This window comes from Corvus moneduloides, chromosome 4 (genome assembly GCF_009650955.1).
Source record: "Corvus moneduloides isolate bCorMon1 chromosome 4, bCorMon1.pri, whole genome shotgun sequence".
In the NCBI taxonomy this organism is placed as follows: domain Eukaryota; kingdom Metazoa; phylum Chordata; class Aves; order Passeriformes; family Corvidae; genus Corvus; species Corvus moneduloides.
Window position 1 is genome coordinate 9,835,556 of NC_045479.1, and position 26,242 is coordinate 9,861,797.

The window sequence follows — 26,242 nt, forward strand, 5'->3', positions numbered from 1 at the left end:
CAGATAAAATGCTCAAAGCCACACTGCATTTTTATCAGTCTGCACTAACTGGCCTTTGTCCAAAAATATGTCGTTTTATCAGATGTGTCACTCTTTTGGGAGGCTGCCATCACTAGACTGGGTGACTGAATGCTAAAATAATTTCTCCAGGGGAAAGAGGTTGATCCCAAAGGTTTTCTAGTTCCAACGGGGAGATCGTTTTTCACCACCAGCTGGAGCCTGATGTCAGACATGCCCTTGCTGCATTTAATCTCCTCAGAGATTGAAACTCAGTTTGTCCTTCCTGATTCCAATATTGTTTCACATTTGGGCACATAGCAGCTACTACAGAGTGAATTGTTAGGGCATGAGAGCCCATGAGACATGGGAAAATAATTTAGGGGAAGCAGTTTGACAGCAGGATGCAGTAGTTTCTATTGTCCCATTAAAACAGAGATAGCTGGGAAGCTTAGCTTTGTATTTATTATGTAAACATGTATTTTAGCCTGATGTGCCAAAAAGATGCAAACACAAAAAGAACCCCAAACAAACCAAAAACCCCAAACTTATGCCACCAAAACCCCGAGCAAACCAACACAACAAATATTTGCCCTTTTTCTGCACCTCATCTATTTTCTTAGCAGGGATATGAGACTGAAGCCCTGTACACCTGAAGGAATGATAATTTGTACTAAAAGATGAAATACCCTCGGTTCTCTCCGCATCTGGCATTTTATTTTACACTTGCAGTTTGGTCTGAGAACAAAAACGAAACTGCAATGATTGACTCATCTTACGAAAACATCTTGACGCATTTTTATTCTTTTCTACGTGTTTTCTCCACAACAATAAGTGGAGAGAGAGAGCAATCACCAGTTCCCATGCAAAATTTAAAGCACCAAGTTTAATTCTTCAAACAAAAGGGCAGCTTGGTCTCGCTCACCAATGCTTTGAGCTTGCACTGACTTTATTTAGATCACGCCTAAATTAAAGGCAGAACACAAGCAGGTATCTGCAATAGAGATCAGTCACTGCAGCATTTCCTGCATCTCCTGTAACATTCCTCTTCTTATACCAAGATGCCTCTGCAGCACTCTAAGTCAGGCTTTGAAATAAAACTGATCAAATCCACAGCACATTGTGCTAAAGCTGGACCAAGGCCAGACACACTAAAAACTTTCTCACCTCTCTTCTTCATAAATATGGAGCAGCCAGGAGACCATGAACTGCTGCTTCCAGAGGTATTTACAATACCAGCAGTATTTCTCACTCAAAGCACTCCAGCTATTATCACAGATACTTTTATTGCTAGATTTTCAATCTGTATTGGGGATTTCTCTTTATCTGCACATTCAAGAAATCTGAATGAAGTCTTGGTATGAATTTACAGAATACACAGAGCAATTTATCTCTTTTGAAGTGAGTAAGGCAATCTGAATGAAAGCCATTTTCACTTTGAACAGCTGTGTCTGCACAAGGGACCAATCCACTTTAAAAGTTAGCCCAGATAATGTCTTTATCTGAGGCTGATTCTTTGACACGGTGCAAGAAAGCTAAAAATCAAAGAAAATTGGTCCTTTGACAGTGCAGTGTCACATATTTCCTATGTTGCCCTAGCAATGATGATTAAAAATTAGGCAAGAGATTGTATTAGTTTAATGTCAATTTCTACTTTTTGGCAAGATGCACAGTTCTTAAGAATTATGAGAAGTTTCCTTCCTCTTTCCTTCTTGCCTCACTTCCCCAGAAAAAAGTGAAAAGAGAATTTGCATGACAAATTTGAGTGAGACAAGGATACAAACAGGCAATGGATACACCAAATTCAAATGGACTTTTGTCTCAGCCACATCACACCTCCCACCAAAGCCACTGTACTGCTCCTGCCCACACAAAGTGCCCCGTGGAGGGACACCAGCTTTTAGAGGTGGGTAAGAGAGCTGACTGCTAGAGAAATAGAGTCTGAGTTTTGAGCAAACTTGTATTTTTGTTATTACTTGAGTGGAAAAAGCTCTGGAGAATGTTGGAAGAGGTCTAAGACAATAGAGCCTCACTGAACTGTGGCCTTTGGGCACACCTCTAAGTAACTCTAATTAATAACAAATATTCCTGGAGAGAAGACAGTGAGGGAGGGGCAGAAAATGTGCAAAGGTAACTGCACAGGGGGAAAAATGCAGTAAACATTAAAGAATTTCAGGATTTGTAACTGGGATGTCAACTGCTCGTCACAAAGATTTCTGACACTAAGATTTCTGTTTAATTCACTAATTCCTGTGTGACAAACACCAGCCAGTTCACAGCACTTGTATACAAGGTGTGTGATTTGACTTCAACATGAAAGCAGCTCCTTTTATAATCTAGAACCAAAACTGCATAGCAGGTAAACGGTTAATGCTGAGCAACATGCACATGATACTTCATCAACTCCCTCACCAAAATTAGGATATTATTCTTTATTATGGAGCCCTGTAATTCTAAAGTAAATCATGCCAAGATACTATCTTGCAGGTCTCTAGATCAGATATCATTGCTCAGAAAAAAAAAAGCAAGCTTTCATGCACTTACCTTATCCTCCAGCCGGATCAGTCTGGCTCCTATACTGTAGTATCCTTTGTCTACCCCTTTTTCTAAAGAAAGAGAATAAAAATGGGACATTCATTAGGTGGAGAATAAATTCAAACTAAGAATTATATCTGTGGTATTTAAAGCAAAAAAGAAAAGAAGCTGGTAATAGTAGGGTACCATAAAATGCATGAACGTAACGAGAAAGAATGAAACAGAAGTGAAAGAGCGTGGCTGGAGAGAAGGGAATTACTTTGTCAGACTGACAAGATTCAGTTAGTCTGAAGGGCAACCTGGACCTTGGTAGAGGCAATCTGTGGACATGAAGGACTATAGGTGGAGTCTGGAGTAACCTGTTTAATTATCTGAGTGAACTGTATGTAGTTAGATGGAATGGGCAGGGTACCTGGGCACACCTCCAGTTCTGAGTATCACTGGCCTGAGCAAGGTAAACTTGCTATACATAAAGGAATCAGAACAGTTTTCCACTGAGGTTGCAGGTCTAGGAGGCAGCACTGTCCAGGGGTTCAAGGGCTGGAGTGGCAGAGATTGATCCATCTGTCTATAAATCCATCCATCCATCCATCCATCCATCCATCCATCCATCCATCCATCCATCCATCCATCGCCTCCCTGCAAAGGAGTGACACTGGGAAAAGCTCTTGCATCCTCATTTTCCCTCCCACTCTTTATGAGACCTGGTTAGTAAAGCCCACATTCCAAAGTTACACATTCCACTGCAAAGGGTGGGATTGGGAGCCAGGAGTGAAAGCTGTGGAAAATGGGGTCTTATCCTTTCTGTTCCTGGGATCTATTGCTAAGGAATGCCATAGTTTGAGGGTGTTATTGCACAGGCAATGAAGCACAAAGCCACACATATTCTGAGTTGGGAAAAAGCATCCACAAGTTAAAAACCATGGCCTGATACTGAAATATCTTAGAAGCTGATGTCGATGGAAGTTGGACAATTTTTCTACTAAACTATATTTCCAATACCGGGATGGAGTAATTACTCCTGGATTTTTTCACACATCGCTCCATTTTTATGAGTGATTAAGGTTTGGTTTTTAAAGCTGTCTAAGTCAATTTTACTTAGGGCATGAGCAAGGCTTGATGGAAGTTAGGCTGAGATATGAATTTACACTGCATCAGAGCTCACAGTGAGTGCCTGTGTGTGTGCTCCTCCTGCAGGGAACTCGCCTTCCTGGATTTCTCAGGGAGTGGTACTTGCTTTACCATATACATTTGCTAATGGGATATGTTTAGGGATCTATTTGCAGCAAAGTTCACCTCAAGATAACTTGTGTTGCATGCACCAAACCCGAGAGGAAGATAAGCAAAAGCAATACTGGCAAGCAAACTTTGGGCTTTCCTTCTCCTCCACACATCACCCAGAACATTTGAAAGGTCCTGCACCCTTGGCCCCTCTTTGCAGGCTTAGAAAAGAGAAGTGTTTCCCCAGAGCACCTGCAGGAGCAAATAAAGTCAGGAAAGAAAATGTGGGACAGAGAATAAATGACACAGCTTGGCTCATACATGTGTGCTATTCATCATTCACAACCTCAGAAACTTGTTAAAATGTAAGTGGTTGAGGCTCAAGTTTATCTCTGTATTCATCTCTGCCTAAAATGAGATAACTGGCCCTGCTGTCTACTTTCTAGTTAGGAAATCTGTATATCTTTCCAAGTATATATCAGAAAAAATCATGACTTTAAGGATTTCTAATTTGGGATGTGGTTTGAACAGCAGTGGGCAGGTAGTGTTTTTGTTTAGGTCTAACACCAAAAAGTCCCCCAAACCTGAAGAAATACTTCAGAAAGCTTTTTGTTTTTCTAAATAATAAAAGAATAATTTCCTAACCAGCTCTAATTCCATCCTTCAGATAATCACCAAGACATCCCAGACCTTACTAATAATGTTTCCTATTTTAGTTATTCCTGAAAGTTGTGTGGATGAGAAAACAAGAAAATAGGAAGCAGATAAGCAGTAAGAAGTGGTATTGTGGTAAGTGGCACTGCTAGAAGATGTGGAAAATCAGGAGTGGGAGGAATGATGCACATGGAGGGAGCTGTGTCTCATGCAGCCCTTTGCTGGCATGCAGACTGTGCTAGTCACAAAATGCTGTGATCTTCCCCAATTTCTTATCAGCCTCCATTGGGAAGAGCATCCAGCCCTATTTTACAAGTTTTCCTTCTAATAAAGACCATCTTTAAAAGCAAACGTGGTGTGTGCACAACACACCGAACACTGGGGTAAGTGGGGTGGGCACAAGTTCAGATAAAGTCACTTGAGTACATTTGATTTCTACTGCACGTTTGTTATCTCTCTCAAGTCTCTTCTAGGTAGATGATTTTAGACTTCCTACATGATTAGATTATTTGTTCTTACAGAGTTGAAAAGATTGTGTGGCCAACTATAAATCTGAAACGTCTAAATTCCTCCAGTCTTCGCTTTGCAATCCAAAATAACTTTCCTTTAGTATTGAGTTTTTGCTCTTTGTGTTGGGCTGCAATAAAACAGAGACCAGCTAAGCAATCCTGCAACACTTCTGGGAGAGGCACAGAGGGAAAGGGCACATGGCATGATCATGATGAAAGGAAACACAATTACTTAGAACTGGATGAAAATACATACGGAAAAAATTTAACTCAGAAATAAAAAAAATATTGGAAAGATCTTGTGTCACATGGTTGGTATGATACAAACCCATTATTTATATACTTAGATTTGAATCAGAGAAAACACTAGTAAATAAACAACAGGCATTCTAATCCAGGAGACTGAATAGTTGTTAATATAGATAAATAATATTAATATGTATTTATTAATACAGACATTTATTCCCTGAGTATACATACTATTCTACTTTCAAAACAACACAATCCTGCATTCATTTCCTAATATTTTCACAAAGCTGACCCATCTGTTTTCCTAGTGAAGAACAGGAGATGCCTCTTGTAAAAAAAAAAAAAGAAAAAAAAAAAAAAAACAACCAACAAAAAACCCCAAAACCTTTCTTAGGTTTGCTTTACACCAGTTCAACAGATGATAGCTCTTGGAAGCACGTGATATAAATAACATATACTGACGTAAGAAGGAGGAAGAAAGCAAATCAAAGGAGGAATGGCACAATAATCTTATTTTTTCACACAGTTAATGTGCTCCATCTCATCAGAATATACCAAACTTTAAAGAAAATCAATTTTTTTCCTTTGCTTAGGAAAAAGTACTTATGAGGAGCTTTAGGACAGTGAATGAATTGCAGAGAGATGGTCTGAAAATGGAAAAAGCAAGAAACGACCCTTCTTTATAGCGCAGGAGTCCCTCCTTGATTTTCACACAGCTAGAGGGGAACTAATTCAAAAATATTCAAATTTATCTGAAAGCCATCAGTTTCTTTTACACAGAAAATGAGGAATTTGACCATTGTGACACCAAGAATATTCCAGATTGCTGAAGACATCTCAAAACCTTTGTAAATGGTATCTCAGAAAGCAGACCAGCCCAGGAGACACTGCTGCCTTCTTTTGGCTAACTTGGTGCAAATGCAGCCTTCTGGACCTGTGTTTGCTTCAGCTCTGCCAAAGCTCCACATAGGGATAAGTGTGATGAGCTTATGGCAAGATCTGGATTCTTAGGTTTGTAAACTGTGTGCTGCTGAAAAAGAAGGTCAGGATTGCCCCTTTAAACCCATAAAATGGCAAATAACAAATTGCCTCAGTCATGGTGACTTTTGGTTGGAGTCTCTTTTCTTGTCTGTCAGAGCCTTTTACAGCTGATTGGTAGAAGAAATTAAAAAAAGATAAGGTATAGTCCTGGATCAGGCACTTGTGGTTTCCTTTGGACAGCCTAAAAAGTAAACTGCCAAAATATTTTCATCTCCAGGAGAGGTGGGATAAATTAGTTCCTGCAGAAATATGTGTATCTCTCATTTCAAATATTAATTGACTTAAAAAAGATAAAAGTTAAGCTGATCATATTTATTATGCTTTAAATGATACAGTGACCCAATTTCTTCTTAACAGACGGGAAGGGAAAAGTATCAGAAAGCGTAGGTGGGACTTAATGAAAAAAAAAAGCAAACAATGGAACTGTCAAAATTTTGTAAGAAAGCCCTCTTCTTCAGGCATTCCCACCCGTGTCATGCAGAACCAAGAGGTTCAGATAAACTGCTGATAAACATCAGCTTTTTGCGTACTTTTCTGAACCCAACACAGGATCTTTTGTTTTACCTTGGTATTGTTCTTCACCTTATCCCCTGAAAAGCTAGAGTAAGTCTCAAAAATTGCATTCAAAAGCAGTTAACTCCATTGTGCACAGTGAAGGTCAAGTATGACACTCTCTTTATTTGTGTTGTTGCATGTGTCTACTTCGTTGATTCCATAGATTTAATTAATATGCTCTTTGCCTCTACATCAACACTCTCCATTATTAAGGCATGTGTTTATTATGCCAGGAATCTGTTTCATCTGACAAAATGGTGTCCCCTGGAACACTGGGACAGGCTTCCAATGAAACCCAGACAGAGTCTTCTGAGTATACTCCTAAAGGTGGAGTTATTCCCATGTATAAAAGTGGGGTCCAGGTCCTTGGAAAATTGATTCATTATCTTAGTGTTTTTAAATCCACTCCTGCTTTTAGGAGTTTGAAAGAAATGTAGGAGATGCCAAGACCAAAACAAGCAAAAAGGGAGAATTCCTCACAATATGCACACGTGAGGGTGAAATTATGAGAATTCTTTGCACAGAATATGGCAGATGTTGTAAGTTTAAAGGGGTAATTAGGCAAGTTGGTTGAGGACAAACCATTTTGGACACTACACATACTGAAACCTTGTCAGGAAGCCTCTGATGTGCAACAGGCAGAAAGTTGATGGGAAGGTTGGAGGCTTTTTTACACATTTCCCAAAGCACCTTGCTCTTGGCTCCGTCAGAGTCAGGACTGCTCTGACCCAGCATGGCTTTTATTCTCTTCTCGTATCCTTATCTTGTTTTAACACAGCTTTTAGTGCTTTTTATCTCGCAGAAACTAACTTGAAAAATAACAATAACTGCTTCCAGTGAATTCACATTCTGGGTCTTATATGACATCATTCACTTTTGAAAGGTAATAATACTATAGACAGGCTGCAATTACTTTATATAATATTATCAAAGTCCACAACAGAGTTTCAATAACAGCCTGATCCAAACCCACTGAGGTCACTGGAAAGATTCCCGTTCATTTCAACGGGCTTGGAATCAGACCTTAAGATTCTTTGAATGGGAGTATAATAAAACAAGGAAAAAAATAAAAGGAGCTGGAAAGGAAAATTCTTTTCATGTTTTTTCTCCTTGGCAGTTTAATTTTCTTTGCATTGTCATTTCTTTTTTGCTTATCATCAGTACAGAAATAACACAGTCTGGGGGAAACACCCATATTGTTAAAAATGAGGGTTTTAGCAATGCCTGGAAAAGTATTATATTGAAAATCCATGTTCAGTGTAGAATAAGCCATGCATTCTGAGGGAAACTCAGGGATAACTCTTTTTCTAGAGGAGAAGGATGGTGCAAAAATCTGTTTTCACCCCAAACAGACAAATATTGCTCATCACTGTTCACCGCTTGGAAAATCCTGGGAGTAAAGGCAGGTTGGATAACACCAGGAGTAATTGCAAACTAGGTTTAGTTCTGCAGACCATTTCTCTGGAACCACTTACCATATTTTTGGATTTCTGGAGGGCTTAGATAAAATGACTACTAGATCAAGTAACTTCTGGTTTTGGTCTTGCAAACCCCTAACTGAGCTCACCAGCTTCTGCATCCCTAACCACCATTTTACCTTTTCCAGTCAGTTCCTTGGTACTTTAGATTCTTTCCAACACTTGTTCAAAGCCACAGGCCCACCTAAGACCGTCCCAGTGGTTTCTATGACCCTTTTGACTCAAGATTTGGTGAGACCAAACTTCCTGAACATCTTCAGCTTCTCTCACCTCTCAGAACATTATTTCACAATGAGTTTCTAATTATTCATCTCCTCTGAAACCAGAAACTGTTTGATAAAACGTGCTTCTAAGACTGGTCTTCTTGAGCACAAATTCCAGTTCGGTAATGCTATACTTGAAATAAAATAATACATTTTTGGAGGTAAGGGATGTTTTTCCATAAATTTAGCTTGCACATTGTGGAATGAATCCCCATGTATAAATATTTATAGAAGTATTCAAGCTGACAGATTCTTTTCCTGTGGTCCAAAACCAGCTACAGGGAAAAAGGATTGTCCTACTGAGCCTTCTGAAGCAATCAGATGTTGAAAATGTGTTTTGAATGATATTCCTTGTCCTGATAATATTAACCACTGACAACTTGCCATTTTTTAGAGGCTCTGAAATTACTTTGCCACCCTCAGTCGTGCTCCAAGTCACTTGGGGATATGAGTCTTGAGTTCAGAAAGGAAGAAACCTTTCTAAGTGGAATCAACATATATTGTAATCCCAGACCAAAAGATTTAGAAAGAATATTTTCGTGGAAGAATTTCCCTCAGGATATTTCCATCTCATCATGTACTAATATACATCTCAACATTTATTCTTAATTTCCATTTATTCCACTACCACCTGAATGAAAGGTATTTATCTTTGCACAGGCATTCCAGGACTTTTTAACAGAATTACATTCATGTATAATTGGCTGGATTATAAATCCACACTACAGTAGCCAAGGGTATTTTCCCAAAGTTATGAAGATAATAATTTTGCATAAAATGCAGTCACTATACCTGGGAGGAAAAGACCTGGCTTTCCCAAGGATTGGTCCAACCTGAGAAGCAAACAGAGAATTACCAGCAGAGCAATTACCAAGCAACTTAAACTCTGTTGCTAAGCACGGGAGCATAATTTACATGAGAATTTACAGTAGCTCTAAACCCAAACCAAAACAAGCAAAAACATGATACCAGCATGACTTTATGCACACACAGTCAACAGTTCAGCTCTTTAGAGTTTTTCCTCCAAAATCAAACCATATTATTATTGTTATTTTCTTGAGTACTAATATTTCTCAGACTTTCAAGTTGTAACTAAAACATAGCTCTCCCGTGTCCTATGTAATCTAATAACAAAGACTATACAAACAGAATGATTTCTTAATAACATTTGCAACTATTCCTAGAGCCTCATGCAGGCGGATTTAATATCTATATATGTTGACACAGTAGATTCCATTCAATAGGATTTTTTTTTTCATTTCATTTAAGGGCTGGGGGAGTTCATTCTGATGTCCCTGTCCACAGCATTAATTTGTAAAGAGAAAAGCACTTTGTGCTGAAACAGAAGAGAATAGTTTTGTGGCAAAATATTTCAGCTGCAAGCCCCAAACTTGGAGAAAGCGTGTGCATGGAGGAATGTGGGCAGGGAAAAGTTCCAGACAGTGCAGCACAGGCAAACCAGATTTCTCTCAGTTGTGGAGAACCACAGAATGGAAACAGAAAGGTAAATCATTATTTGAAAAGTTTTCCTTTTCTAAGAAGAGGACAGAAAAGCTTGGATCACACTATAAACTTCACAGCATGCACCTTAATTTCTTTTAATTCCACTTGGAGAAAAAGGAGAGGAGAATAAAGGATAATTGTAAACTTGGTCATAAAAAGGGTTAAAAATGGCTCCAAGTTAAATCCTCCAGATATTGTGCTCCCTGTTGTGCTTGCAATTTTGGACAATTACTGTTCATTAAGTACACATCTCTCCTAAAGCCAGCTGGCACTAGAGAAATCAGATATTTCATGAGGTGGACAGGGCCTACCTTCTTTGAAGTTCTTTTATGCGAACCATCATGTTGAGGTGTCCTTGGGAGTACTGCTCAATCACGTCACGGACATCGTACGGCTTCTGAGCTTGCTGGGAAAGGAGGCAGGCAGCACGTTGAAAGGTGAGTATTGGTCAAACTGGATTTTTATTTCAGTCAGGCATTCATTCTGTTTTTTTATCTTCCAGAGCTTATTTGCCTGCCATTTTGCAACAGTTGTCGTAATGAATAAAAAGTATGCAGCCGTTGTGGGAGTGAATGAATATTTGTTGTGGAGATGGAGCCAAATGATTCCCATTACTGCCAGTTAGAGTCATGTCTTCATGTTACTCCATACTGAGCAAAATATTAGCCCTTCCCAGTGTATTTGAGAAACATGAACCCAGGATGGGTAATTTATCTGGGACTCTCATGTGCGGTATCTCCTGGCTCATTCCAAAGCCATCTGTTAATCATAATGTCGGGGGACTGAACCCCAGGGATTGGCCCAACTCAGAACACTTGGACCCAGAATCATATGTCTCTTAAGACCAAAGATGTCTGGTGACAGAAATATTGCTGCTTGAGGAACAGGGAGGACAGATGCTCTGCATAACTCAGGGGACTGCCGCACGTGGGTTTTGTTTGTGCTCCTTTGTCTTTCATGATACCTTCGAGATCAGAAAAAAAAGGTGCAATTCAAATAAAAAAGGACAGATAAAAAAATGCAAGAGAGTGAAAAAACTGCCACCTGCCCAGCTTTATTCCCATCCTAAGGAGAACCCAGATGCTTCTGCCAAGCTTTGGTTTCTTGCTGCAACTACTGTGGCTGAATTTTGAAACAGGTCTAGTGAATTTGCATAAAGTGATGTGGTTATAAAAGGTGCAGCACGGTGAAATTTTAGCAAGTAAAATCAATGTGTCTGTGGAGGTTTAAACACAAATCACGGCCTTTTGGGAAGACCAGCATTTTGAGAACCCTTATGGTAAATGTGGGGCAAGATGTCTCCCTTTTTGGCTCTGAATCAAGAAAAGAAGGGGGGGACAAAAAAGCAAAGGTGAACTGCAAATCTAGTAATTGGGAATTACTGAAAACAGCTCATTAGTCATCTTGTTGTCTGTTTGCACTCTGTCACAGCCTCAGCCAGAGCCATTAGCATGCACCACTGCACACATGCATTGAACACCTACAGTATGTGCTGGAGTCATGCTTGGAAGGCAGCCACACGATCCTAGAAATTTCAAATGAAAGCATGGAACTGGAATGGAAACAAATCCTGTGAAATGACTGAGGAAGCGAGAGCTCTTCGTGACAAAATGCCTCCCCTGCACTCAGCACTTACCTGCACCAACACTTCCAGAAGAGTTGTGGCTTTGGAGGTGTGTGTGTGCATTTGAGTGCATTTGGGAGCAGAGGCTTTGCGGGGGAGGGAGGGTTCAGCTTTCAGTTTATTGTTTGGTTTTTGGGGTTTTTTCCCCCTTCCCCAGCTCCACATTTTGCAGACGCTGACACATCACTATTTCTGGCCAGAAAAGCAGCCTATTGTCTTCACCCCGAGAAGCAGTGCCAGTATCACTCTCTAGATGGACTAGTGGGGGGTGCCTGGAGAGCATTTTGGCTAAATCCTGTATCCTTTCCTTTGGACACTCTCTATTAAACACCATGCATGGCGCAGAGCCCGGATGTGCTGGGGAGTCTTCCCCTCCCCTCTCCCCCATGGGCTAGTATGCGCATAATTAATTCTACTCATTCCCAGTGAAATTTCTTTACCCCCTCAAAAGAATTCCTCTGTCTGTTATCCATTTCACCAAACCATCAGCTCCGAATCCTGTAGCTGCAAAGTGCTGGACACTGCAATCTGCCTGAGTCCTCTCTGAAGCTGAGTAAAAATATCCCTCCAGCTTTCACCATTCTTCCCTCCTATTTTTCCATAAAGCTTTGGATCTGGGCATCTTATGCCCTGCCAAACTTTGGCACAATCCCCTGCCATGTTTTCATTAGGAAATGCTAGAACGATACAACTGAAGCCAGGAGATAATGGGCTTCCAGGGAGGTGTGGTAAATGCAGAACTTGAACAACTCCTTCAACTTTCATTCTGCTCATAATCCCAAATCCTGGCCACTTGAGCTCAGTATTCCACAGTCAGCATGCAAAACTAAATAATATTACCCAGCTTTGAACTCCCAAAATCTAACTAGCATGGGGAGTCCTATAAACTGTATTTCATGGCCCCAAGAAAGGAAGAAAAAAAAGATTATTCCTTCTTCTTCTTTTTCCCTGTCACTGACTCACAGAATTCTCTCCATAGATTGATGAAATTCAGTTTTTAAGGTTTGGCATGACTGCTACGGCCTGACAGCTCCAGAACATTAGGTCTCTAGGGGTTTGAAATATCCTAATTTTTAACCTAACTCATTTATAAACTGATTTTATTTTCCAGAACTGGTGTCTCTATTTTCTTTTACTATTTTTTTTTTTAATTTCCCATCGTGTTTATCTCTCTGGTATATTTACAATATAATCCTGCTCTCCCATTTTTTGCTGAGTTTAACAAACTGACTTCTCCTAGACTTCTTTCAAAAGGTAGGGTTATCTGAAGATACATGTCTGCATGGGATTAGGAAATATATAAGCTATTCTGTCTGCCCTAATTCAGAGTCTTCTGAGTGCTGGGAGCTTATCTCAGACTTCTATCCCTTGCATTTAAGTGCTCAGCTCTAATCAAACTTGCCTTAAATGTAAGTTTTTGATTTATTTTTTTAAAACCTCTTCAAAAGGATTATGAAAGGCTATTAACTTGCAGTGGATCCTCTTGGACAAAAAAGCATGAACCTTAAGATAGAAATAACGAGGGCTTTGAAAATCAGTCCAGAAGTTAATTTTTCATTTCCATAGCATTTCTAGCCCATGGATGATAAGAACGATGATATCAGGATCACATTCCACTCAAGTTTTATCGTAAGAAGTTTCACTAAACAGGCAAAATGAAACAGTATTTTCAATGCTGCACATTTAGTTTGAGCACTTTTTAACCTGATTGAGAAAATTAACTGAACGCTTCATAAAGACAGCAAATTTCCAGAAGGCAGATGCTCCACAATTTTATAAAATATGGCCTGTGAGGTCCCTTTCTGGGAAATACATTTGGAAATGTGGGTCACACCTATGAAAGCAACTTTGCACCCATAGTACTCATCAGTGAGGCCTATTGATCTGTCAGCCATACATAGCATGGGACTGAACATTCCCTAATTGATCAGATGATTGATAACATTCTTGTTATGATCAGCATTTTTGCAGACACCCGTACAGAGGTGTTTTCACCTCAACAGCAGGCTTTTCTTCAGTTCTGCTAGTGCATGGGTAAGTATTGGTGAGTATAGTAAACACACAGAACCCCAAAAAACAAGTGCAGTAAGAAAAGAGAAGTAAAAAATAACGATGCTGACTCCACAAAGTCAGGGGTTTGTGTCACACTACACCCATGGATCATTGATAATTTTGCCCACACCATTAAAAAAATCCCCAAAAGATGTGAGACCAAGAACTTGACCAATACCTTTGACTTACTACACCACATTCACCAAGACAAGTCCACTCTGAGAGCACCTGCAATGTCAGGCAAGCTCACGAGCTGCACTTGTGATTAATCCTCCTGCTTACCTGAAATTTTCTTCTGGCCACAAAATACTGCATTCTCCTGATGACTTTCACAGCTGTTCTGTGTGCTTCAGTCAGTCTGCCAAGGAACACAAACACAGACACACATCAGCTGGGGGAGGGCAGGAAGGAGGAAAAATGTCTTAATGGAAGATGTTGACTCCAAGCACCAAAATCTACAACTACGTTTTATCTTTACAATGCAAAACTGCAGCATAGCACGCTGTGTGTGCATTAATGCTTTGTTCTGCTGCTTTGCCTTCCTGCAAATTGTGGTTCTGAGTACTCAAAACTGATAAGTGAGACAATGAAAGCAGGTGTACAAAGATAATTCATGTGGAGGGGATTAGACAGGACTACTGTCAATGCACACAACTGGCATCAGTTTGAAGAATGAGAAACGTTTTTTAGAACCATGAGTACATTCCTTATTTTGCATTTCTTGAGTGTTTGCCCATGAGCTCTATTGCACAGAAATTAAGTCCTTTAAAAAGTACTTTGAGCTCTCTAAGAAGGAAAGAAAAATCAAAGTGTCACATCCTAAAAAAAAGTAAATTAAAATGAACACCACACACCCTCTCAGCACATGTGGGTGTGCATGTCCGTACGGGTATTCAAACACAGAACTGGACATTTTTAAACTCAGCTGTATCATTTCACCCAGAGGATCCTGCATTTACAGAACATTAATTGTGCCACTTGGATGGCATTTAATGACCACACCTCTTCTTTACAGTGAATTTTGGCAGGGTAGGGAGGAAGCAGGAACATGGTAATTATAAGAATGAGTATTTTCTTTAAGGACTGACTCCTTCCCCATGGACTCCTTTATTCACTCAAAATGAGTGAACTAAAGAAAACAAAATTTTCTTTCCAAGGAAGCTGCATTGTTGGGAAATCTATGTTCTATATGGACATCATCCTTGACATGTGATGATAACCCTGACAAAACTTTCCAGCAAGATTCTTAAGTCTCCTGAAAACACAATCTGCTGCTTCTTCCCAGTGTGTCTGGCTGGGAAAAAGGAAGTATTGGCTTGACCACCTACTTGGGTGCCACAGTTTAGAGACAAAGTCTAAGAAGTGGAAAGGTTACAGTGGGTTATTTCAGAGTGAAGGAAATAAAGGCTAAACAAGCCAGAACTGTGTTTTAAGAATTAGCAAAATTATTCATTTTTATAATTATTCTTTGGGAAAAATAGTGCTTGTCACAGAATCATAGGATACGCTGAGTTGGAAGGGACCCATCAGGATCACTGAGTCCAACTCCTGGCCCTGTACCCCAACAATCCCATCCTGTGCCTGAGAGCTTTTGCTTGAGTGAGATACCACAGCCACAGGCTTTTAAAATAAGATTCCAGTAGCTTTTTCTTGCTCTTTCTATGTCAGGTCCCAGAAGAATATTAAATGCATGCACAAACAGGTGTCTGTCCTACCTATACACTCATATTTCATCTATCTGTGTATATCCATGCACATACCCATATAAATACATTCACACATGCAAACACACAGAGACAAGGCAGGGTGAGCACGACTAAAGAGCCACCTTTGCTGCACACCATCAGCAGCACTGCTGAGGAGGAACCTTTACATTCGTGTAAGCCCATCAAAGGGATTTCAGAAATGTCACTGATGGGCTACCAGTAGTTTAGCCTGCAGGACCTTCATTATGGTGAAAGAAAAAGCTCTCAGCTTGACATTCAGGGCCCCAGCTGAGCTCCTGTGGCTGCTGACTAGAACAGAAGCGACACTGGTTGCAAATGGCACAGACTTGATAGAGAGGTCTTTGTCAGCCCTTACAACTATGTTTTTTTTTTTTTTTTTTTTAATTACCAGAAAAGAATCACAATTTAAGGTTTAGGGGTTAGCCAACCTCCCCTGTTAAGATAAAGACTTGTTAAGATAAAGCAGTTAAGATAAAAACTTGAAATCATCCCCTAGAAATAAATGATGTGAGACTTCATATATATACTTGAGGGATTTTTTATTAGGCTGATCCACATGAGACGGCCCAGTCACTGTTTAAACAAGCTTAAATGGACAAGCTTAAAGAAGTCAGAGATGGAACCAAACCAAGGCTGTACTTTCCTCCTAATTCCCCTCCTTCTGCAGAAATCAGGGCTACAGAACTTTTTACAGTTTGTTATCAAGCTAAAATGTTCAAAGCCACGAGATTGAACTCTTGGAACTTGATGTACAGTTGAACAGGCCTCATTTTCAGAGAGAAAAGTCATTAATTTGTGAAATACAGCTAAGAAGGTCACCCAACTATCATTCCAAAGCACTTGATATCATCATGTTCCAATTGGCAAAACTCACACCAATCTCTTTAGGAGCAAATTCTGAAATAAAAGTGACTGCTCAGATTTGATGGTCACTAGTGTTAAACTAGGAGTCAGAAATGTGTGAAACCTGACTTTGATGGAAAAATAGCGTGAAAAGGTGCAAATCCATAGTGAGACACGTGGATAAGTCATCCTAATTGCCCCAAAAAATCCCCAGGGAGCACAGCAGCTCCAGGTGATAGAGAGCAGCTCCAGATGAGATAAATTCCTGCTCTGTACAGCAAGCAGAGCTATCCTCCTGATAGGGTGTTGGGGCAGTGTGGCCGTGGTCCTAAACATTTTTTGAGATTTTAGCTGATTTTCATAGGTTTTCGACCACTAATGTCCATAATGGATAATTACAGCTACTACTGACCAGGTTACATTTATCCCTGGATGTAGCCCAACATATTTACCCTGCTAAACCTTCTATTTTATCCCAATCCCCCTGGATTAGGCAAAACTCTTTCAGCCTTGAAGGTGTCAGTCTGTCACGTTCCAGAAACATCCACCAGGAGAGAACTAAAGGACAGAGATGCTCTAGGCCCTGCTTTGGTAATTCTCAGTAGGAGCACAGCACCACTTCTGGATCTTCTGGATATTTTGGGATATGCAGCTGATGAGACAACAGCCTGAGGGAGGTGTGATGGACACCACACTTGCACAGTCTTTCCATGTGGCATTTCCTAGGGACATGAGACAGAAAGGACAGATCTGCACAGGGACTGTGGTTTCTGCATCCCTCGGGGGTGAGGATTTAACTCCTTTCATAGCTTGGCTCCCAAACAGCAGGCCCTGAGCACTTGCTCTGAGCAGGAACAGGGGTGGGTGGGTGCCAAACAGAGCAGCCAAACTCTCCTGCCTCTGTGCACCAGAGGGCAGTGGCACGCACACGCACACACACACACACACACACACACGGAGATGCTTTCCAGCACTTAAAAAAATTTAATTATTTTAAAAAATTTACCCAGAAACGCAAGCTTAAGCTCTAGACCTCGTAAGGATGGAGTCCACCACACTGAGGTGGGGTGGGTGGTAAGTATTGGGAAGATTGTTTTGTCTGTATGTTATGCTCAAAGGAATAGAATTAAGAGTTTTATTGACACACAGTTAAATGCTTTTCCACCTTTTAACCTAAACAACAGGAAATAAGGTTTTGTCAAAACCCTCCCCTAAAACGCTTTCTAAAGGAGAACAAAATGACATTTGAACAGAAGTGATCTGGCTTTGGGAAAGTTATGAGCACATAAATTAATAATTGAAGCTTGCAACATCTGTAACTATAATGGATACCATGAAATGTCTACTGAAATGACATATCCTTGGATCCATAAATGGTACTGACATCATCTCTAACTGTGTCTTCAATAGGACCCAAGCCTATTGAAGCCAAGCAGCATGAGTTCCTTACCTCTCTGCTCAAGGGTTTCTCAGCAGGATGCTCAATTTTAAAAGGGCTCAAACCTATCCTTAATTACAACGAGTCGTTCCTAGTTTGGCTCCTGGGCCGTCACTGTGGTAGGGCAGGGAGGAAGGGGAGCGGGTGGTGGTTCACACAGTCCCTGCCCTGGGGGGATGCTCAGAATCACTTGGCAGCTACCCTGGAAGGGCTGGGGAAGGGGACCCCTCTTGGCTGGCTCAGCCTCCCCTCTGCAGGTTCCGGCTGTGCCTGTGTGGGTGCAGAGCCTGGTGGGACAGCTGCGTGCCCAAGTGCCACTGCAGCCTGGGTTTGCTCCTCTGCTCCGGGCTCAGGCAGCACTGAACGGCATCACTTTCAGCTAAAACACTTGGATGCATTCAAGAGTGGCTTTTTTTTCTTTTTTTAACTGCAGGAAGGCGGTAGCTTAAGCCAAAGAAGCCAAACATTTTCTTTTTTGTTGAAAATAATTGAACCAGAGGAGGAAATAGAGATGATGACATCCAAAGCAACTGCAGAAACTATCCCACAGGGATGTTTTTATAACCTTTCTTTGATATAGCATTCTGTCTGTTAAAAGCTGGTGTTGGCCAGTTCAGATGTACTCTTTTTCTTCTTCTGTACGGAGCCTGATAACTTCCAGCTTAATGTGCTTTGGAGCAGTCAGGGGATATTTGAAGCAAAAAAGAGATGCCTAAATGGACCCTAAAGCCAGGCAGAGTTACAACTACTGCAGGCCATGCTGAGGCACAGCTCAAGTCTCCAGACAAGCCTGTTATCAGTGGGATGCACTTTTCAGTCCAGCAGCATTTTTTTAATTGTTAGAGTTGACTTGGGTGTAGGGATCGGGGACGGACTTTGCCCAGGCTGTGCTGCAGGGTGGCTGCAGATAGGGGAATGTGCATTCCAGACTGGTTTTCCTGATGTTTATTCAGGTGTCATGAATTAGAGGAGTTATTCAGTGTAACATCATGAGCTGTGGAAAATAAAGGCCACTTCAGTAAGGTCAATTATAGCTCTCTGTGCCAGTTTGCCAAACGGGTTTGAGGATACACACTCACAGTGCCTGGGTTACTGCTGAGCTTCATTCATTTGTCAGGTTCTGGTTGCTTAGAGAAAACACATACAGAGTCACACTAACTCTAGTTTAATACCAGTCCCTGGATGATGTGGTAACTCCTCCCCAGAGTAATATACAGCATCATCTGCTCCAGAGTTGTCCACTTGGCATTAGTTTCTAAGCCAGCACAAACAGGGACTAGATCAATGATGGCAAGTGAAATGTACAGAAGTTATTTGAGAACTCAGCCCTCCATCTGCCTTTTTGTTTTCCCATCACATTTGATTAAGATTATTCGCTTTCCAGCTCTGTTTCTGGGAAGAACACTGATTCCTAGTCCGAACTTTAATTTCTTTCCATGTACAATTGTCTCAAATGGGCTGATATTTTATTAGGTAAAATTTAAAGGAAATCTTATTTGCACTGAAAGCAAAGGACAAGAAGGGTGGGAAAAGAGAAACCAGAAAGAAGATAAAATTAGAGAGCTTCTCACAGGCAGATGCAGCTGTTGGTCCACAAGAAGTCACACACACAGTGTGGACCTTCTCTTGCTGGAGAAAAGTGGTGGAGAGACATGGTTTTCATCACAAGGGAAAGGAGCTTATGTAATGTGGTTTTAAAACTGAGCGAAGCTGCAATGTCCAAATTTTAAAAAAATCACCTTCCCTATAAATGAAAATATTATTGCCTTCAGCTAAGCCAAGCCAGACAAAATGCCTTGAGCCTTTTAAACCACATGAGTTAAGAGAAGGTCGCAGCTTGAGTCTGACATGCAAACACCTGGAACTGTCAGGCGATGATTCTGGTTCCAGAGCTCATCCCAAGCCAGGAGCAGCAGAGAAGTACAACATAAATATAATATGAGAGGTTTCCAGTCTTGTAACATTTCATCAAAGCCTTGTAAAGAACAGATACTTCTGGAGCATTTCCACCACTTACACCATGGAAATTAAATAAGATGCTATTTGCACTGAAACCTGAGAGAACATTTCAGAAAGCGTTGGCACAACTTTACTTTTCCCTTTATTCCTATCACAACTCCACCTTAAACCTACCTCATCTCTATTCTAATCATATCCTTACCTGAACCTTTTCAAGCCTGTGTTTGGCTCAAAGCTACAAATAAATTAGGATTGGCTCCTCTCAAAGCAGCCTGGAGGCCTATTTGGCTTCACCACACTCTGCTGACAGCCTCAGTTTGTGAAGGAATGCTGCAGACTCTGCAAATCTCTCCTTTGCAGGTAGAGTCCCAGGTAGGAAAGAGTACAGAAGTGAGAGAGTACAGACAGCAGAGTTTGTGAGGGGCTGCTTTCTGGGATCTGGTTATTTTGCTGAAGATTTTGTGGCATTTTCTGTCTTCACCCACCCACCCATCCCACACACACTGCTGCCTCTGAATTCGTTACAGAACACAGCTGCCTCTACTTCTACCTGCCCCTCTAACCTGACCTTCCCTGAAGTGAATGGGAAAGAAAGCAGATTTCCTACAGCAGGGAATTTAGGGGCAGGGAAGACAGTACAGGGACAGGACAACAGCTCTGAGGGAAACTGCCAGAAGAGGAAGAACTAGGACATCATTTAGAGGGAACAACAGGCCAGCCAATATATTGGCGTAGGAAGCACCACTGGGAGAAGCAGCAGCACAGGGTGATTGCTTCATGTTGTCCAGGAGCAGAATAAAGTTAGTAAAAAGTGCCTGAAAATGATCAGAGGTGGATGTAACCTGCTCACTGAATGTGATTTCATGAAGAAGAAAAGCCCTGAACTTGGAGTTGTTTTTCTCAACCACAGACAGTTGGAGTTTTCAGTTACAAGTTTGTTCTGTAATATTACAAAGTGGGTTTATTGAGAAAGTGGGAGAAAAGCACTGTGTTAGTCCCCTGCTAATTAAAATGCATAATTAAAATGAGTAATTAAGCTTACTACAGAATGCTCTTGTGTCTGGGAGCCCAACTGCCCTTGAACAACAACTCATCTGCTGAACTGTCTCTGAGAACTAAAGTAGCCATTGGATATTGTGGTTACATCTTTCCTCTATTTTTTGTTGGCAGCAAAATAAAAGTTCCTGGTCTCTTTTCTGCCATTTTATTTCTTCCATTCTTTCTGCAATGTCAGAACAAACAAGATGATGTCATAGGGATGTCTTTTCAGTGTGGAAGTGAAAACACAGAAAGATTTTCTTTTTTCTTTTCTAAGCAAACAGCTTCTAGAAATTGCCACAATAACTTCCTGTGTTAGTGCTGACCATCACTACTGCTGGTCCCAGGATAGGTGAAATGCTCCTGTCTCCATGCCAGTTCTCATTTGCTTAGAAACTCCCTCAAGCCACAAACCCCTTCTTGGGATGTGGACAGATAATGACACATTTTTATCCCACATATTACAACACTCACTAATCCTAACAGCTACGTATTTGTTTTTAACTTCTCCCTGCTCAAAACTTGGTCTTCACGAATTCATCTTTTAAAAAACACCTCCAGACCATCTAGCTGGTAAAAGACACTGCAGAGACAGCCATCACCAAGCCCAAACAACTTCCCAGAGACGCCTTTCTGGAATCTGAATAGCCTTCCCATCTGTGCAGCAGAGGAATGGGACAGCCTTCTTCCACAGGTTCTGGTTTGCTCACTAAAAAAATGCCACAACCAAAATTAATGAACTTTAAGACTTCATTTTCCTCTTCACTGTATTCAGCATTTATGGGAACAACGTGGTGTTGTTAATATACACCAATGACTAAGCGCTGTATTTATGCCTCAATGATTTTCTGTCATGAGAATATAATGCCTGGCAAAGACTGATTCTCTGAAATACCAGTTTGTTTGGGGTCATTAATCTTAATTCCTATCTTGCCTGAATAGGAACTGGATAACACTCAAGTCAGGGAATAGTTCTGAGAATTAAAACTTCAATGGCTTTTAGGCTGCCCAAGGCTTTACATTTCTTTTAAAAAATATGTAATTAATTAATCTGCACCAAGTACTAGGGAGAGACCCTGTGGAATTAAGGAAAATGCTCCTTGTGGCTTTAAAAAACAAAAACCAGTGGCTTTTGGCAGGATCTTTCCTTAGTAGTTCTCGTGATTTAGTAGTTGCAGCAGGGCTATGGAAACACAACTCCTAGGTTCTTGAACTGATTGATTTAACTGGCCTCTGTATTTCTGGGCGATCTTGTTCAAGTTCTTTTACCTGGCTGTGCTCTAGTTTATATGTCTATAAAATAGGTGTAAAACCTGCCTAAGTCATGGAGGTGTCACGGGGATTTTAAGGCATTTAGCAGTCCCAAATGAAGTTGTATTTTATTTATAGAATGACTCAGCAGAAAAAGAAAGAAAAAGGGTAGTGACAACATGTTTATCCCTTAATGGTGATGAGAAGCAAGGGATACTGCTCTGCAGGCTTGGGATAAACTGCCATGTCACTGACCCCTGAGCAGAGGCTGTTTTCCAAAGCATTCTCCCCTCTCCACCTTCCCTGCTCCTCCTCTTCTGAGCACCTGAGTAATCCCTGTAGGAATTAGTTCCCTGTTCACCAGATACTCAGCAATGCAAGACACCCGCAGCATCTGAAGCCAAACAGGACCATTAGATCATAAATGTGACCTGCTCAACAGTGCAGGGGATTGCATTTCACACAGCTGCCCTTGCCCTGAGCCAAAAACCTTGTGTAGGACTAAAGTAACTTTCCAGAAAGGCATCTGGCCTTGATAGAAAGACCTTTATATACTGTTAAAAAGTGCCTTATTTTTTATTTAAATTTGTCAGTATTCAGCTTCTAGGCTCCTCTCTCCAACTGGAGTAGCAGAGCAGTTTTAGCCTTTTCCAGCCCTGTCTTTATTCCAGGCACCTTCAGGGGTGCCAGATGCACTGCCCATGGCCTGGCAGGGAGACCCAGCCCTGGTGTAGGGAAGAGAGAGTACAGTACTGCTCTCTGTGGAATTGCAAGGGGAGACTGAAATCCTACAACATTTTTTTTTCATTATTTTTCTGCCTGTGGTTTAAATCATGCTACCAGTAATTTCAGAGATTCATAATAGAAATGCTTAGACTGGTTAGAATGGAGAATGAATGGGAAGGTCTGTGTGTGGAAGTGTTAGAAAGGAGCACAAAAAGCCCTGTGAGGATGGCAGGTGCTAGACCATGAACATTATAGTACAATTATGAACAGCTTTGGAAAATACCCAATTCAGGAACACAAAGGAACAGGTTCAGTCTGGAACTGAAAAAAGGCCACTAAGAGGTAATGGTAGGACAATACAGAACAGGGCTGGACTCTTAAGACACGCTGGTAAGGAGACAGAGTGGAGGAAACAAATTCTAATCATTCCCAGAGCTGGCAGAGAACGGAGGAAATAAAAGATTCTGGTCACTGTCAGCTCCCAAAGGCAAAAAAGGTTTGGTGGCACCTGGGATCCTGAGGAGATCCCAGCATGAAGATTCAGTAGAGCATTACATGGACTTCCACACAACGGCACGAAATCCTGAGCATCCTACCTGGATGCAGATGTATTTGTGAGTAGCTGGTTATGGGATGTGAATCACTGAAACTTGCCATCTTCAAAGAAAATGACCCTGCCCTCCACTAATGTTTTGTATCGAACCTTGGGACACAACAACCAGTTCATACCAGCAGAAAAGACCCTTGAAAACTGGTTCTCAAACTGATCTCCTATTTGATCACCTGCAAATTCACCTTTTAAGGGTCTTCTCAAACCCACAGATATTCTCACAAGGTCCTTGCAAACTTCCATCACAACCCATTTTGAGCTCCAACGCCAGTTTCTACAAACCCACGTGCCAAGAAAGGATATTGCTTTGCCACTGGAGGAACTGCCATTTCAAAACCAGACAAAAAAATCACGTATCTTTAGAAAAAAAAAAATTTAGTGTGCATGAACTCTTTTGCAGACAACAGTGATCATACTCATAGAACCTCACAGGGAACTTTACGTGACCACAGACACGTATTATTTTTCCACCCTGTATTTCACGTAAGAACATGCGTAAAAATCCTACAGGTCTCACTTGCCTAATACTGAAAATATGCAGCACTTATCAATAGTTTACTACAGAAATAAATATCTTCCTAAGAGCTGCAAGCATCACTTGTGAAAACAATCACTGAAACCAGAAGTTTTGCTGAGCTACTTATTTCAAGAGATTTCAGTTGCTCATTGAGAAACTGCTTTCTGTTCAAGGGTTGTGCATTTTTTCTGTACTTTCAGGAAAAGATGCTATCTCTTGGTGTTTTTATTTTTCTGGCAGACCTTCAGCTCAGCCAGTGGATGAACAGAAGGAAAGTGTTCATATACCGATTGCTTGTGCCTTGCTATTAAAGAACAGGAAAAATTCTGTTTTCAATGTAAGTGAGGAAATCTGTGCCTTCATGCTCTGGGGAATTCTGATTTTCCTGTCTTTGTTTCCATCCTAACACAAAGGAAAAATACTTTAAAAGTCATTATGAAACAAAAGATTCTGAAAGCATTTGAGCCTGAAATGATAATATGCTTCAATTTGCCCTCCTCCATTTTAAATACACTTTTGATTTCAAAAAAGAAATATTTTATGCTCATATAAAATAAATGTATTTTTTCTGGTTTATGCCCTTTCTCCTCCCTGTAACTGGGACTCTTCCCTGCAGACATATCCTACACTGCATCATCTGGTGCAGAATGAAGACCACATGTCTCAGAGAAGATGTAAACTGGTTTATGGGATACTATAAAAGAATGGCATATCCATTCTATGAATCCCATGAAACAGCAAATCATCCTGGGAAGACTCAGTTCAAATATTGGAACGGACTTTGACAATTTTCCACTAATAACAGTGTCCTGAATTCTGCCTGCATTGAGTGAGTTTTGTTTTCACTCCTTCTGTTACAAAATGAAATTAATAAAACTTCCTCTGCCCGTCAAAGTTTTCTTATGGAAAAACTCAATTTTAAAGTGGTCTTTTTCCTCCCCTTTGAAGGACCATCAGCTCTTTGTCCACCGAAAGTTATTAGCAAACGAAAATCTGATTGGAGCAAAAGATAGCCATTTACTATTGAGTGCACATGAGGTGATCTAATTAACAGGACAATGGCTATTAGTGCTTCAAAGTCTCAACCTTTTGGGTTTTGATTTTTTTGTGTGTGTTTTGTTTGGGTTTTTTTAATTGGGCCTTGAGGATGCCAGTACTGCAATCAAAAGTGTTTCTAAATAATTATGCACTCATTTAGGTGGCTAACCACCTGAACTGCTGTAATTAGAACACTTGATACAAACAATTAATTATGTTAGCACTGCTGAAGGCTGTTTTAAGATTTAGATACAGAAATATGTTCAAACAAAGAAAACCCCAAAAACAAGGGGACCTTTATTTCATTTGACACATGCCCACTGATCGTTCTCTGAACAGCAGTCTGAGAACTCCTCTTGGAAGCCCTGTAAGAATGAAATAAAAACTGGGAATGATGCTATCAAGAGTCCCACTGAAATGGAATTATTTTTTTTATCCAAGGAACCAGACATATAGACATTGCCTCAAATCAGCTTTATCTTCTCCTTGAGCAACTAGCTTTAATCTGGATCTGAAGGAACTTACTGCAGAGATGAGGCAGCAGCTCAAGTATTCACATACTCAAGCCCAAAATTTCAGTGCTCCAAAATGTGAAATAGGTCATGACCATTTGTCCATTTGGAGCTGAAATAAGAACATGCTGCTTCTCCTCTAATTCAATTCTCTTACCCGGAAGTTTCCCAGCATTCTGCTGTCCTCCAACAAGTCCTCCCAGCATTGAGCTGGCTTGATAATGAATTACAGGTGTAGTTTTCTAAAAGTTCACAAACCTATAAACTTCAACCCCATTCCAAAGGAGCTTGACACAATTTATCTTTCTGCTTGGCTATTATGCAAAAAGAAACTATGCAAAATCTCAGGTTTGGCATGGATTCGAAACAAAACCACTTGAAAGCCTGCAATTTAAAGTGAATTTTCTTTGACAATTTCAGTTTGCCCAAACCTGAAACTCAAAGCAAACCTCAGGGCAGAAGTGCAAACCAGAACAGATAGAAATCAACAGACGTTTACACAACACTCCATGAATCAAAGGTACCTAACTTCACATGACATCAAGCAGAGGCTGACAAACCAGGAATCAGACAGGAACATTTCTGAACATGATCTACTTCACATATAACAAAATAATTCATCTCTCCTATTATCAGTCTTCTCATAATCTCAAGTTTTAAACTCTTCTCCTAACCTTAAAATTCCTATTATTATCACTTCAATCTTTCTCAAATTTTCAAGCCTCATGCTGTGAGAACTACAGGGGAAATAAAGCCAGCTTATTCTACCCAAACACATCTTTAAATGTGTTCTCTGTAGAATAATCACCTGTGTCTGATGAACTGCTGAACCAGTTGAGTCTGAGTGATAGCTGATAATTTCCCTGAATTATAAAGTGTACAAAATGTCACAAATATAATCA

General features: G+C 40.6%; 1 protein-coding gene across 3 annotated transcripts in view; it reads right to left on the reverse strand.

The window, feature by feature from the left end:
- The window catches only part of LOC116443092 (potassium voltage-gated channel subfamily KQT member 1-like), a 429,428-nt gene that overhangs the window by 180,150 nt on the left and 223,036 nt on the right, over positions 1 to 26,242 (reverse strand). For all 3 annotated transcript variants that reach the window (XM_032106956.1, XM_032106955.1, XM_032106957.1), the window contains 4 exons: positions 13,964 to 14,039; positions 10,317 to 10,411; positions 9,295 to 9,335; positions 2,542 to 2,603 (listed from right to left, as the gene is read on the reverse strand). In XM_032106956.1, coding sequence (XP_031962847.1) covers positions 2,542 to 2,603; positions 9,295 to 9,335; positions 10,317 to 10,411; positions 13,964 to 14,039 — 274 coding nt within the window. The remainder of the gene's footprint in view (positions 1 to 2,541; positions 2,604 to 9,294; positions 9,336 to 10,316; positions 10,412 to 13,963; positions 14,040 to 26,242) is intronic.